Here is a 14,562-nt window from a genome sequence, read left to right on the forward strand (position 1 = left end):
AAAACAAAAATAAAGACTCTACAAGAGTGATTGAGATGAAAAATGCTATATTTTTTACGGTTTTTTGTTTTCTGTAAAACGAAACACTGGACTGCGCGAAAAATGAAGTCATTATATGTGAACGGGATGTCACGGAAATTTCACGTGCAAATTAATCCGGTGTCATTTTGATAGATCGATAAATAGGCACAGAATCCGGAAGGTAAACTGCACTTCATCGGCAGAGTCCGTTTCCACAACCATTCCCCACTCACCTTCAATATCACCACGGTGGTCATCTTCAGCAGGTACTTTTTGCGCCTTGCCTTCAGTTTCTTCTTTAGTTTCTATAGTTTGTAGTGTAATACTCTCTGACAAACGTCCCTCTGGTTCACTTCCAGTGGCATGGTGCCCTTTTCCTTCTGTGTAGGTTCAGGGATGGGAACAAGAATTAATACTGTCAGCTAATTTGAAATTCCTCGCTGTCTGATAAAGAGGGGGCGTCCGCGGGGCGTATAGTCTTAAGTCATGTTTCAGCCATGGAAATCAGGCTGCAGAGAGACAACTGGATATAAAGTACAACCAAATAAGTACTCTATTCCATTGAAATCTCTGCGTACCCACTGGATCAGGAAGACATGTCAAAGTGCAGTAACCCTCAAAAACAAGAGACCGCAAATGCCGAAATGTGAAGGAAGAGGCCAAGTGCAAAATTTCAATCTGTTCCAAGAGTGTCAGAATTTATCGTCAAGACACTACCGGGGCAACAAAGAGCGTTGTATTGGATCACAGATGCCGCCTTACGCATCGTGATCTAGGAGTAATTAATTTATTCTTATTCATCTCTCTCTCTCTCTCTCTCTCTCTCTCACACACACACACGCGATCTCTCTCTCTCTCTCTCTCTCTCTCTCTCCACTCCCACCCCAGACACACACACACACACACTCGCCCCGCTGTCCTCTCTCTCCCTCCCCCTCTCTTTCTGTCTCTCTTCTACCATCGCTTACTTATATCATTGGAAGCTGCAACAAGCTTGAATGCATTGAACGGAGATGGCTAAACCATTAACCGTAGTCCAATAAGATGTATTTCTCGAGATCGATTAGTGGACGCTTTTGACAGGGGTGACTAGAATAGGGATTACCACACATTCTTCCACCGAGCAATTTAGAGTTACACATCTGGGCAACGCCTGTAAAAACGTTGGCTTTATGCATCGAGCAACACTTTATCAGAGACCAACGCCTATCACACCCTCTGGCTTTCAAATTTCCATTCCAAATATCTGTAATCCCACGATTTCTGCCCAGTCACAGACCAAGTACGCCTTCACAGCCGCTGTCTCGTAACATCTGATACGGTAGGGAAGTGCACAATCTCACGTCAAAATGTCTATATATATATATATAATAGATGAACGGCTCTATAGCCCATGTGAATCGATAAATAAATAAATTGATAGATAGGTAGGTAGGTAGATAGAGACTCAGACAGAGAAATAAGTAAACAAGTAAATAAGTACATCATTAAATTTTTGATCAATATATATGATATTTTCTTTGTGAATACTTTTGTTATGCTATTGTTCTCAATTACCTCTTAATAACTTTCCTCATTGAGAAACAGAAACAATGTGCTTCAGGAATATAGCAGGCCTAGCAACATTGAGGGAAACGATGTTTTGGATGGAGACATGTCGTCAGGACTAGAAAGGGATTGGCAAGATCTCAGAGAAATAATGTCGGGTAGAGTAGAGGGAGGCCTGTCTGAACGTCGGTATGTGAAGACAGGGGTATCCGAAAGTAAAAGGGCTGGAGAGAAAGAAATTTACTGGAACATGACAATCTTCTAAGGGCGTATTGGAAGAAAGAGAACGACTGGGTTAAGGAGATGGAGGTGTGAGGGTGAGGCGGAAGTGATAGGCAGGTGAAAAGGGAAGGAAGGAGACTGGGGTGATAAATAAACCTAGAAAACATGGGCGAAGAAAATATTATTATTTTTTTTTTAACCGGAAGCAGAAATCAATGTGCAGTCATCGGCTGGGACGTTAGCCAGACTGAATATGAGGTTGCTCGTACGCCTTGAAAATGGATTCAGTGACGAAAAGGATCAGTCCATGCACCAATTAAAAATGTAACCCTCCTATTTCCTGAGGAGTAATGGCCTGTAACGTTGTATAACGTTAAATAAAAAAAGACTGCAGTTGCCGAATTACGAAGCGAAATTGAAATACCAGAAGGCTTCTCTGTGTAACGAGTGCCATCATTTCATGTTGAGACCATGCTGACGACAAAGAGTTGTGTGTCCGCGGAGCCCCACCAGTCGTTAATTTCTAATGTTTTTTTTTCCCCCTGAATCTACCGCCTATCGGAATCGGAATGGACGGAGAAATACAGTACTGGATTAAAACAAACTTACCCAGTGTCAAGCTTCTCTCCGATGTGCCTGGTATGTCCTCTTGTACGCTAGTTGCCAGATCTTTATTCGTTATTTCCATTCTATTCCTCCTAGTTTCGTTACCGGCGCAGTGCTCATCTTTGATGAGTCTTGCTTTCGCTTTGCCTACATTATCTTCTACCGTTTCCTTATTTTGAAACTTTGTTCTGGCAGATTCATTACCGATGGGGCTTTTTTCTATTGTACCTCTATTACACTCTGTCGCCGTTTTGCTAATGTTCATGTCACACGCTGTAAAAGAAAATGTTACAGTCAATAATGGAATAATGTCTGGATTAAAAAATGGTAGCAGAGAATGATAATCGGACTTGCAATCTTTAATCTCTAATCTATACATTATCTAAAATCTATAATGTATCGTTTGGACCGGAGAAGCAAATAGCCATCTGATCTAGAGGAAGGCGACACGTTGCTGCCTCTCCCTCTCTTCATGTCTTTCACTCTTTCTCTCTTTCTCTGCTTCGCTCTCTCTCGACATACCCAAACTGAAGGAATGGTGATCTTGGTATTAACTGCAACATTTTGACCACGGTTGATTATAATCTTTAACTAGGTTGGAATCACTTATTAAATAAGTACATTTTACAACAGCGATTGCAATGAAGGAAACAAATAGTCTTGTGTGCTAATTTTGTAAATGCAGCAAATTGAATCTCGGTTGGTGAGATTTGGAGTCTGAATACCTACATGTCACAGTCGTTACACATGCAAAAACTTTCGGTGACCTTATAATACATCAACGGTTCAGAATTTCTAATTCATACATAAATGAATAAATGGATAAATAGACGGGTCAGTAGATAGACAGGTGTGTGTGTATATATATATATATATATATATATATATACACACAGTTAAATTAATATCTGTAATCTAGAGAGTAAACTGTCAGCTATAATGACTTCATTTAAATAATATGAACAACATTTCCTCACATATCGATGCAATATCACCAAAGGGAAATAGAAAATTGTCTTCAAAATGTCACTCAATCCGTGAGAAGGATTATGCATACTGCCCGAGAAACTATTAATAGATCCTGCAAATTCAACATCTGTGCACGGTCGGCAGAAAGAGCCGCTTACGGCAACACGTGAATCTACAATTATGGAGCCGCCGCTGGTCAGTATCGAGCTCGAATCGATAACACTGATAGTCAGATACACATTGAGCTGTTCGGCAATTTTGTTCTTGCTTTAGATAGGTATCTTCTTTGTGAATATCTCTGTTGATGCATTGTCCTCAATTGGCTCTTCCTCAGTTACCTGCTTAATTTAGCGTCGTTTAATACACTAGCAATCACTCGAATGGAAATGGAAATAAACAAGCACAAAATTGTTGCCTAAACATAGCAGGCCAGACAGCATCGAAAGAAATGATGTTTTGGATCGAGACACGTTGGCAGAACCGGAAGGATCCCTGACGAAAGCGGTGGGTTGGAGTAGAAGGATGCCTGGCAATAGGGCGGTATATGAACACGGATGTGTGAGAAAGGGAATGAGCGTTAGGCTCGAGGTTCGACTTTTCAGGAATCCACAGGCTAACAAAGCTGCAATGGACAGAGACATACTGTACCCGATTAACACAAACTCACCCACTATCATTCTTCTATCCGATATTCCCGACTTTTGCTCCTGTCCGCTCGTTGACAGAAATTTACCCGTCATTTCCATTTCTTTCTTCCAACTTTCATTACGGGCGCGGTGCCTATCTTTCATAGGTCTTCCTTTTGCTTTGCCTACAATCTCATCTACCGTTCCTCTATATTGCAGCTTTGTTGTGGGGGATTCATTCCCGATCCGATGTTTTTCTGTTAATCCTCTATCGATCTCCGTTGCCGCTATGCGAGTGGTTTCGCCAGTCCCTGCAGAGAAAATGATAAATACAATAAAAGTGTAATATCTGGAGAAAGAATTTAATTTATTGTGAGCAGGGAATGACAGCTGGGTTTGCGGCAATAATATACTTAATATTTTTCATGTATCGTATGGACAGGAGCGGTGAATACATATCTGAGCTGGAGGGAGGCGCACTCTGCTGGAAGCAAACAGCAACATGGTTTCAAAGCATGAGTTTCTTTCTCGTGATTTCACTTTTTTTCTGAAATTATATGCCCATTTACTGGCGGGAGTTTATTACTGGCCACATCGGAACTTGGTGACCCAACGGCCTGGACCATAGTCTCTGGCAGGACATTCCACAAACTTCTTACTCTCTGGATAAACAAACAAACAAACAAACAAACAAAGGGATAGATAGATAGATAGATAGATAGATAGATAGATAGATAGATAGATAGATAGATAAATGATAGATAAATACATACATACATACATACATACATACATACATTCATCAAGTTAAATAAAATCCTCCATACGTGTTTTCTAAAGGAATAATTTAATTTTGTGGCTGTGCCCTCTAGTTATGGATACCCCCACCATAAGAAACGTCCTCTCCACATCCACCCTATCGAGACTTTTCAGCATTCGGTCGACATCTGTGAGATCACACCCTTCCCCGCATTTTCACGCATTTCTGTGAGTACTGATCCAAATCTGCCTAACGTTCCTAATATGTTAAACCCTTCATTTCCGAAATTATCCTCGGGAACCAATGACAACACATTCTTTCTGAGATAAGAGGCCCAGAAAAGTTGACAATACTACAAGTGTGGCGTGACTACTGCCTTATAAATGCTCGGCATTATTTTTTGTTTCTTATATTTTAACTACTCGATATGAACACTTACCACGGACACAACTTTTAATTTATCATTCTGGGAAACTTGTACGAAGACCCCTAAGTCCCAGTGCACCTCTGATGTTTGAACCAGCTCTCCTATTAGATAATAGTCGGCAAGAATGTTCCTTTTCCCAACATGAATCATCATTCATTTCCCAACACAGGAATCTACCTGCCCATTCCTTCAATTATTCTAAGTACTACACTATTCGCATTGCTTCCTCAGCACTACTTAACTTTCCACCTAACCTTGTATCATCGGCAAACGTTGCCAAAAATCCACCAGTTTCATCATCTAAATCAATGACAAACATTGTGAAAAGTAACTGTCCCAATACTGAAACTTGATGAACACCACTAAACACTGGCAGCTATTCCACTAGCCATGCCGGTATCTTTCATGTACCGCCATATGATTTCCGTCTTTTGATGCAGCCTCATGCGTGACCTTCATCAAACGCTTTCTGAAAATCCAAGTACAAAACTTCCACTGCCTCTCCTTTGTCCACCCAGTCTTAAATCTGCTCAAATAACTCCCAACAGATTTTTCAACCATGATTTCCCTTTACAGAAACCATATCACTTTGACTTATTTTATCATTAGTCTCCAGGTGCCTCGAAGCCTCATCGTTACAAATAGACTCCAGCACTTTTCCAACCATTGAGGTTAGGATAACTGGACTGAAATGTACTTTGTTTTGCCTTCCTCCCTTCCTAAAGAGTGGAGTGACATTCGCAATCATCCCGCCTTCCGGAAAAATGCTAGAATCAAGTGAATTTTGAAACATCATGGCAATGCATCTGTTATCTCTTCAGCAACTTCTCTGGGGTCTTTGGGGTGTAGTCCATATGATCCAGTCGACCTATCCAACTGATAACATTTGTGCTTGCCCACCACGCATTTCCTTGAAATAGCAAGGCCACTCACACCTGCTACCTGACACTCACTGCCCTTTGGCACTCTGCTATTATCTTTTCTAGTGAAGGCATATGCAAGTTACCTATTCATTACATCTGCCATTTCTTGCCCCCCCACCCCCCCGTTACAACCTCAGCAGGATAGTTTTCTACTGGTGCAATATCAACTTTCAACTCCCTTGTATTCATTATACAACTGAAGAAAGTGAGTGCCCTGCTTTATATAATTGGCAGTTCTGCTCTTATATATTATCTTTTCTCTTCTTACAGCTTTTGTAGTTGCCTACTGATGGATTAAAAAAAAAAATCCCACTCAACAATCATCCCACTCAGTTGCTACATTGCATGTCCTTTGCATAGTTTTATGCAGGAACTAGCTTCCTTTGTCAGCCACGGTTGCCTAGCCTTATCATTTCAGTACCTCGTCCTCCCACAGACATATCTATGTGAACTATTCCCAGAAACCTTAGCCATTTCTGCTACGTGGACATTCCCGCCAGTCCTCCTCCAATTTTCTCTCGTGCCTCTACAATTCTGCTAACTCAATGTCAATTACATTGAGTTAGTGATGCATGTGAGTTAAAATTCTCCTTCTCAAATTGCATTATGAACATTTTTTTTATGAACAGTTTCCCCATGTTCCTTGGGGTTACACCAGTAGTTCTGTTTTTCTTTTTTCATTTTGACACAACTTACGGCCAAATTCCCCCTATTTCATTCCTCCTTTCTATGATATGCCTCGCTTTACGTTTTGCACGCCAAATACCGGATGTTTTTTTTGTAATGTCCATGACCTTCTTCTCACCTTCGCTTCCGCCATTGTGCTCACTATTGGTTGGTCTTACCGTTTCAATGCCTACAGTATATTTTACAGTTTTTACATTTTGTAATATATTTTTGTTAGAGTCCTTCGCGCTGGTATGTTGTTCTTTAATTACTGTAGGGATTTCTGTCACCGTTCTACGTGTGGCCCCGTCAATCCCTACAAAGGAAATGTTAAACACAACAACGGAATAATAACTGGAGAAGCAATTTCAATTATCGAGTGCAGAAATTAGCAGTTGGGCATTTTTCAATGATATACATAATATGTATAACATATAACAGAAAAAAGAAGTGCTGAATAGCTCTGATCCAGAGCGAGGCGACACTTTGGTGGAAACAAACCAAAAATTTTCCTTTCTTGTGATTTCTGCCATTATGTGCTCTGACTTTGTTCCAATTAAATTATTATCGCATACATATTATCAATCGATGAACTCGAAATTTTAAATTAACATATGGTATATCAATTTAATATGTCATATGTTAATATTAATAGCAAATAGTAATAGTAATGAAAAAGAATAAAAAGCTGGTGGTAGACCCGAGGAGATCTAAGGTACCGGTGACCCCTGTCTCCATCCAAGGGGTCAGCGTGGACATGGTGGAGGATTGTACATACCTGGGCATACGAATTGTCAATAACGCGGACTGGTAAAAGAACGCTGAGGCTGTCTAAAAGAAGGGTCAGAGCCGTTTCTATTTGCTCAGGAGACTGAGGTCCTTTAACATCTGCCGGAAGATGCTGAGGATGTTCTACGAGTCTGTGGTGGCCAGTGCTATCATGTTTGCTGTTGTGCTGCTGGGGCAGCAGGCTGAGGGTAGCAGATACCAACAGAATCAACAAACTCATTCAGAGGCCAGTGATGTTGTGGGGATGGAACTGGACTCTGATAGTGCTGTATGAAAAGAGGATGCTGTCCAAGTTGCATGCCATCTTGGACAATGACTTCCATCCACTACAGAATGCACTGGGTGGGCACAGGAGTACAATCAGCCAGAGACCCATTCCAGCGAGATGCAACACAGAGCGTCATAGGAAGTCATTCCTGCCTGAGGCCATCAAACTTTACAACTCCTCCCTTTGAGGGTCAGACACCCTGAGCCAATAGGCTGGTCCTGGACTTATTTCCTGGCATACTTTACATATTACGAATTAACTATTTATGATTTTATTACTATTTAATTATTTATAGTGCAACTGTAATGTAAACCAATTGCCCCCGGGATCAATAAAGTATGACTATGACTATGACTAATAGAAAGAACGCAAAGCAATATTAGCAGAAGGTGGTAGTCACCCTCTTTACGTCTATCCCAGCGTTCAGTATAGAAAAAGACCATCTAAAATGTTCTTAACTCCTCTTCCGTGTATGTTCTCCACATCCATCATTACCTCGATTGGTGAAATATTGATCCATAACCGCTTTAGATTGTCTGTTAATCTACCCATTATTAGCGTCCATGGCGGATAATGTTATTACTGTCTTAACAATAAAATCTGCAATATAGTGTAACTTGATTTCTGTCTTTCCAAGACGGACGTTTTCTACGTTGTCGGTTGCGTATTTGTTCATGTTTCATTTTTTTTTCTGCTCTTTGGTTTATGGACCCTGTCTGGATATTTTACTGCGCTCCTTTCCATTGCACACGATATTTTACTTATTCTCTCTTTCACTCTATATATACAAACATAGACAGACATTATAGGAGTTTTCGCCTTCATGGAGGAATTGTAAATTTGGAGTGTTCTCTAATATTTCGTCTCGACTGGAGCCATTGGCTGCAAATGTGTCAAAATTGCTTGTGGTATAGACATGCTTTACAGCAGTGATTGCATTGAAAATAAAATCATCAATCTGTGTTCTGATTTGTTTGTAGCATAAAATTGAAACTCAATAAGAGAGAAACAAGAAACACGTTTGTGCTTTGGCTATCGCAAAATGGTGCTGGCCTGCATCATCGGAGGGAAATTGTGGAATGTCTTCAAACAGAGTAGTGCAAGGAATGTTCAAAGCGGAAGCTTGATTACTCTTGCAATCAGAGAAAGCCTTGATACAGTTGAGAATATAATAAAGAAAATAAAGGAACATGCTGAGATTTGGACCAAAGAAAAAATATTCAGAAATCCTAAAGTTACACCCACAACGTTTAGTCCGTATTCTGCTACCCACAATTTAAATGGATCTATTTATCGACGCTAATTCACACTCCAGCACCTTTCGTGTAAGGTGGGGAAACTGAACCGTTCGTGGCAATATGCGACCACTCCATTCATAAACAGAGAAACAAGTTCGAATAGCTATCGCTAAGAGGCAGATGCAAGGAGATGTTTCAATTTATTCTCCTTACTGTAGAGTGGTATTTCATATAACTCTCTGGTTACTGTATTGTCCTCAAGTGGCTGTCTTACTTAAGAACTAATAATCGTTCACGGACCTTCTTAAACGAGGGTTGTTCAGTGGATAACTAACCACACAAAAGCAAACGCAGAACAACGCACATAAAATGTTGAAGGAATCAAACAGGATCCGTACTCTTCGTCAGCATTGAAAATGCAAGACACCAGAGGAAAAGTATACTACGGGTGGGAAAATGACTACCTGAAGGATAATTTGTGGAGACAGGTGAGTGGGACAGTTAAATGCCTGGAGAGGAAGGAAATTTACCGGAAAGGAGAGTGGACCATGTGTGATCGGAATAAAACAAGAGGATTGCGGGAGTGAACCAAGCACCTTTTTTTTCCACCGGATTTAGAAATCTATATTCATACCATGAAGTTGCAGACTGCACGAGGCAATATGAGTTGATGCTACTGCACCCTGAGTGTGGTCTTATTATCACAAAAGAAGAGGACGTCGACTAACTTGTCGGAAAGGGAAATAGGATGGAATAATCAGGTTCGCGAACAGGACAGTCCGCTCTTAGTGGATGGAGCTCAATAATGCTGTTCCCCATTTGGCTTCTCAGTTCAGGAGGCATAAAAAAAGCACAGTATACTAAAGGACCTCTATCCCCGTCAAGGTGGCCGGAAGATGGGAAAGCGAGGACGTCGGGGTAAAGAAGGAGTTGAGGCGTAGGGTATCTCCAATTATGGGGAAAAAATGAATAAAGTTCTTTGAAAGAAGAAGACATCTGTTATCTTGCAAAAGAAAAACACGATCATCATAGCAACAGCTGCAGATGAGTTGAAGACACTGAGAAAAGGGAGGGACATCTTCAAAGGATATGTGGTGGGAAGGGCAATGGTAAAGATAGTTGTTGGGATTGGTGTGTTTATTATAAATATTAGCGCCTAGTTTGTATCGAGAGAAAGAGACAGCGAGATCAAAAAAAAATCTGTGGACGGCTGCAGAGATGGACCAAATCGTCTGAAGATTAGGCTGCAAGTTTGAAGAAAAATTAAGGAAATTGACAAGCTAGATATGAGTGTATAAGTTAGCACCAGTCCCTGCGTGGGGATAAATGTAGACCGTTACTAGGTTCATCCTAGCTAACTCAAAGGCAAACATAACGGGGGTCCATGCAGCTGTCGCTGGCTATCACTTGACTCTGGAGAAAGTGGGTGTGCCAAACGGGACCTTGTTGAAGGTGAGGACCAGTTCTCTCTGTCGGAAGAGTGTTGTGGTTCCCAAAATGATATGATCGGTTTGGATTCAATCCACTATTTGGAAACACGTAAGCACTTCTCCTCTGATACAGCCATACGTTTTCATTCACTATCATCAGTGTTAATTAGATTTCAATATAAGTAATACGAAAATACTTACCAGACGTACATTGGCCTATTTCCTCTTTGTCGACCTCATTTTTACATGAGGTCTTCCTGACACCCCAAATGAGTCCAGTTTTGAGTCTGCTACCAAATGTGTTTTTCGCCCTGGGAGAGGGATTCTTATCTTTTTGATCACAGTTCCGTTCTCCGGCCTCAACCTGGTGCTGTTTCTGGTTGAAAGCTGCCATAATGCTGTTCTGGCCAAATTACACTTCAGTGGTGAGATCTGCTCCCAGCGCAGTTATTCCCACATTGGTTCGAAAAGTATCTAGGATAACGGGCACAAACATAAAATCACTCTAAAAACTTCAAAAAATCACTTCAGAGATAACTTCAGTGCTTCAACTGGAATCGATAAATGAATTTAAACTGTTAGAAATGTACCTATCGAATTATTATTCAAACGTTGCATTCGTTATTCAGATATAAGACTAATTTTCGTAAATATTTGTTTAACCAGAGGCATGTAAATATAGAAAAAAAACAACGGGATATATGAAAAGCAATACATATAATTGTATCTATGAAAACGTCTTATCTCAATACAAGCGAAGTTGCGCGCTGCCAGAACTAAAGTTGGTTTCGTGTATTTTTTTTTCTTCTGGACTTTACCTTTTATGCTAAAGTCTGCATTGTGGTATTCTACGCATCATGCAGCTTCTGGAAACTCGATAATGCTGACTTCATTAATACAATGTGCCTACATTTGCAACCTATCTATCCGAAACTTACTAGCCAGGTTCATACCCAAGTACCATTGAAACCTGGTGGCTGTACCAACGTTTACAACGTCTGTCGTCACCTCATTACATACACCCAACAGAGCATTGTGAAGAAAGTGCCCAAGCCAATCATTCCCCGTACCCTTCCCTCCGCCTCCCGCTCCATCACATTAACTTGTTTCCTCTCCTTTTAAACTTATGCCCTTTTATTCTGGATGTTGTCGCTCGCAGAAAAGGCTGGATGTGACGATTGATGTCTTATATCCAGCATATTTCTACAGAAATTTACGATATCCCACCCTAGCCCTTCATATCCGTGCATTCTATTTATCTAATACAGTTCTATCTCGCTGTTTACCCTGTGAATTTTCACTACGGCCTTTCCAGCTTAGTGTAATCCATGCTATACCTGGATGGCCATAACAGAACATAAACTCCAGATACCTGTGCAAAAGTCTGAAAATAAAAAAAAAACTGTTGTCATAACATCTGTATTGCATGTTACGCGCGATGATCTTATTTTTATCAATGTCTGGGTAGTTCAATTGTAATACACAGCATAAACTGTCGTAAGAATAGTGAGTTGCAGCACTTCCTGATATGGCTCGGGTACATTATTGTCGGGGTATGGTGAAATATCTTCAAAGGGAAGGCTGCGACGTATATTCGTGCAACGGATACACTCAGAGAAATCCATAATATAAATGAAAAAAATACATATATTAACACATTCTGTGTTATTCATTGTCAAGAGTATTCCATCTGACACTTTATGGGTGGATGTGAACCTGGATTAACTAAAATATTTAAACAGTGCTAGCTGTACTGGCGGAAGTCGTGTTTTAGTCATTTATTCAATAGAGGTGGCTTGCAACATTTTATGCGGTGTGTTTCTTCAAAGAAATGAAACCAAGGAAGAGGAATAAACAATTGGTATCTTCACATCTGAACTGTATGTCACCACGTTTTCAGATGTAAACACATGTGGCGATCATATGGTAGATCATTGATTCCACAATTTATGTATATACGGTGTAATGCAAAAGATACACTATGAGCTAAACTACACTTCGTTAGAATAGTGTGTGCAGTCCTTCCTGACACAGCAAACTATATAATAGTTGCTAAATCGTGCAATCCATTTTTCAAAGTGTGAGAACGATTGCTATTACAGTCAGGAGTAATTTTCTTCGAAATGGAAAAAAAAGGACACACATATATTAAAAAAGAGAGAAAATTGAGCATTCTGAAATTTGGTTCAAACAAAAAAAAAGGAAGCACCCAAGACAGTTAGAGAACATTACACTAACATTGTTGAAGTTTCGTTTTTACCTTACATCTTTTAAGCCATATACGCAAAGATACTAAAGATTTATCAAAGCGTGGTTCTACTCCATTAGATGGAATTTGTCCTGATATAACTGTTGAAGGTGATGACAGAGGAAGACAGCTGCAGACAATCCTCTCATTCTTCAAGTGAACATCTTAGAGTTCGAAATCTGGACAACGAGTCAAGGAAGTTGACATTAAGCATCAAGCAGCAGTTTACAAGATTTTATGCAAATAATATCTCCGATGTGCAGGTTTGCCTTTGTATCATCAACCACTCCACATTACACTTGTCCGTAATCTACCCTTCACACAGTAACTTGATCAATTTATGAGGCCAGTTTGCAGTCTCATAATAACAGTGTGCAGTTGGAAAATCAAGTGTTCGCCTCAAAATGCGAAAACACCGTTATGTAATGCCGCATGGTCAGAAGTAAAGTTGAATCGTTGTCTAAGAGGCAGATACACCACAAGTTATTCCACCATATTCCTTTAACTTTAGAGTGGAATATCGTATGTAAAACTCTTTGGAATCTCTCCTGCCCCAAATTGGCTGTCTAATGTAGCAAAATAAAAGTAAAAGTTCATGGCCCTTTAAATGATCATCGATTTGAAGAAAACCTAGCACAAATCAAAGGAAAAGTGCTAGATGAACGAAGTTTCTCAGACAGAATCAGTGGAAATGACTTTTTGGGGTGAGTCCCTTTTACAGGACGACAAATGAATGAGTACAACGAGTGAACAAATAGGTGGATTGGGGTGAAAGTAAGACCAGCTGGAAGAGAATAGATAAAGACAGGTAGGTGGAAAAGTAAAAGGTCTGACGTAAAGGGAATCTGATAGAAGAAGAGAGGGAAATGATGGAAGAAGGAAACGCACCGTTGGAATGGCAGACAGGTGAAGTGGAATAACATGGCTCCAGAGTGAGGAAAACAGAATGAAGAGAGACAAAAACGATTTCTGTACCGGAAGGGGCACTCGATGATCATGCCCTCAGGTTCGAGACTACCCATGAGATATTGCCAATGCACCCTTATTGTGAAAAAAGGACAGTCCATTGACCAACATATCGGAACACGAACGGGGATCGGAATAACTTCGGTAGGCTACTGGGAAATTCTGTCATTGTCCATTAGAGCAGAATTCCTTGACAACGCGTTTCCTCAACTTACCTCTTATTTCAACAATGTAGATGTACCCACATCATGAAAATCTGAAACATTACACGAGCCCAAGCGGAATTGTACTCCGGTTAAGGCTGCGTGGGCTCACTGGGTCAGAAAGGCATGTAACCGTTGACTAACTCTGAGATACGAGAATGCAGATGCCAAAATATGAAAGAAAATGCAAACTGCAGAAGGACTGTTGTGGAGGGGGTGCCACTATTAAGACCCTGCTGAAGACAATGAGCATCATTTTATCTCCACAGATGCTGCCAATGCTTCGAAGCTCCAACAGTAGTTTAATTCGTTTTCACATAATTTACCGCTTGCTTAAGCCTGGTTAGATATTATTATGCCAAACTCACCCCGTTTCATTCCTCTTTCGTCCGATGTGTCTGCCGTAACTTTACTTCTGCGGTTGTTTCTTTTCAATTGTCCACAGAATTCCTTCAGTTTCTATACTTTGTAGCCTTTTTCCGCCAGATTCATTCTCGCTGGAATGTTGTTCATTTATATCTGCGTCGACCTCTGTCGAAGATTTGCGAATCGTCCCGCCAATCTTGCAGAGAAAATTTTAAATATATCAAGGGAGTAACACCGGGGGACACAACATCAAATATTGGTAACAGGGAATGACAGTTGGCCTTGC

General features: G+C 40.5%; 1 protein-coding gene across 5 annotated transcripts in view; it reads right to left on the minus strand.

Annotated features, from left to right (window-relative positions):
- The window catches only part of LOC134339972 (uncharacterized), a 52,370-nt gene that overhangs the window by 18,491 nt on the left and 19,317 nt on the right, over positions 1–14,562 (minus strand). For 2 of the 5 annotated variants that reach the window (XM_063036798.1, XM_063036800.1), the window contains 6 exons: positions 14,279–14,472; positions 12,754–12,920; positions 10,695–10,967; positions 4,034–4,303; positions 2,401–2,670; positions 255–401 (listed from right to left, as the gene is read on the minus strand). In XM_063036798.1, coding sequence (XP_062892868.1) covers positions 255–401; positions 2,401–2,670; positions 4,034–4,303; positions 10,695–10,887 — 880 coding nt within the window. In that variant the 5' untranslated portion in view covers positions 10,888–10,967; positions 12,754–12,920; positions 14,279–14,472. Of the gene's footprint in view, positions 1–254; positions 402–2,400; positions 2,671–4,033; positions 4,304–6,947; positions 7,085–10,694; positions 10,968–12,753; positions 12,921–14,278; positions 14,473–14,562 lie in introns of those variants that run through there. The other 3 variants (XM_063036802.1, XM_063036801.1, XM_063036803.1) reach the window with 2 other exon arrangements.

The sequence above is a fragment of the Mobula hypostoma genome, chromosome 31, assembly GCF_963921235.1.
Source record: "Mobula hypostoma chromosome 31, sMobHyp1.1, whole genome shotgun sequence".
NCBI classification, from domain to species: domain Eukaryota; kingdom Metazoa; phylum Chordata; class Chondrichthyes; order Myliobatiformes; family Myliobatidae; genus Mobula; species Mobula hypostoma.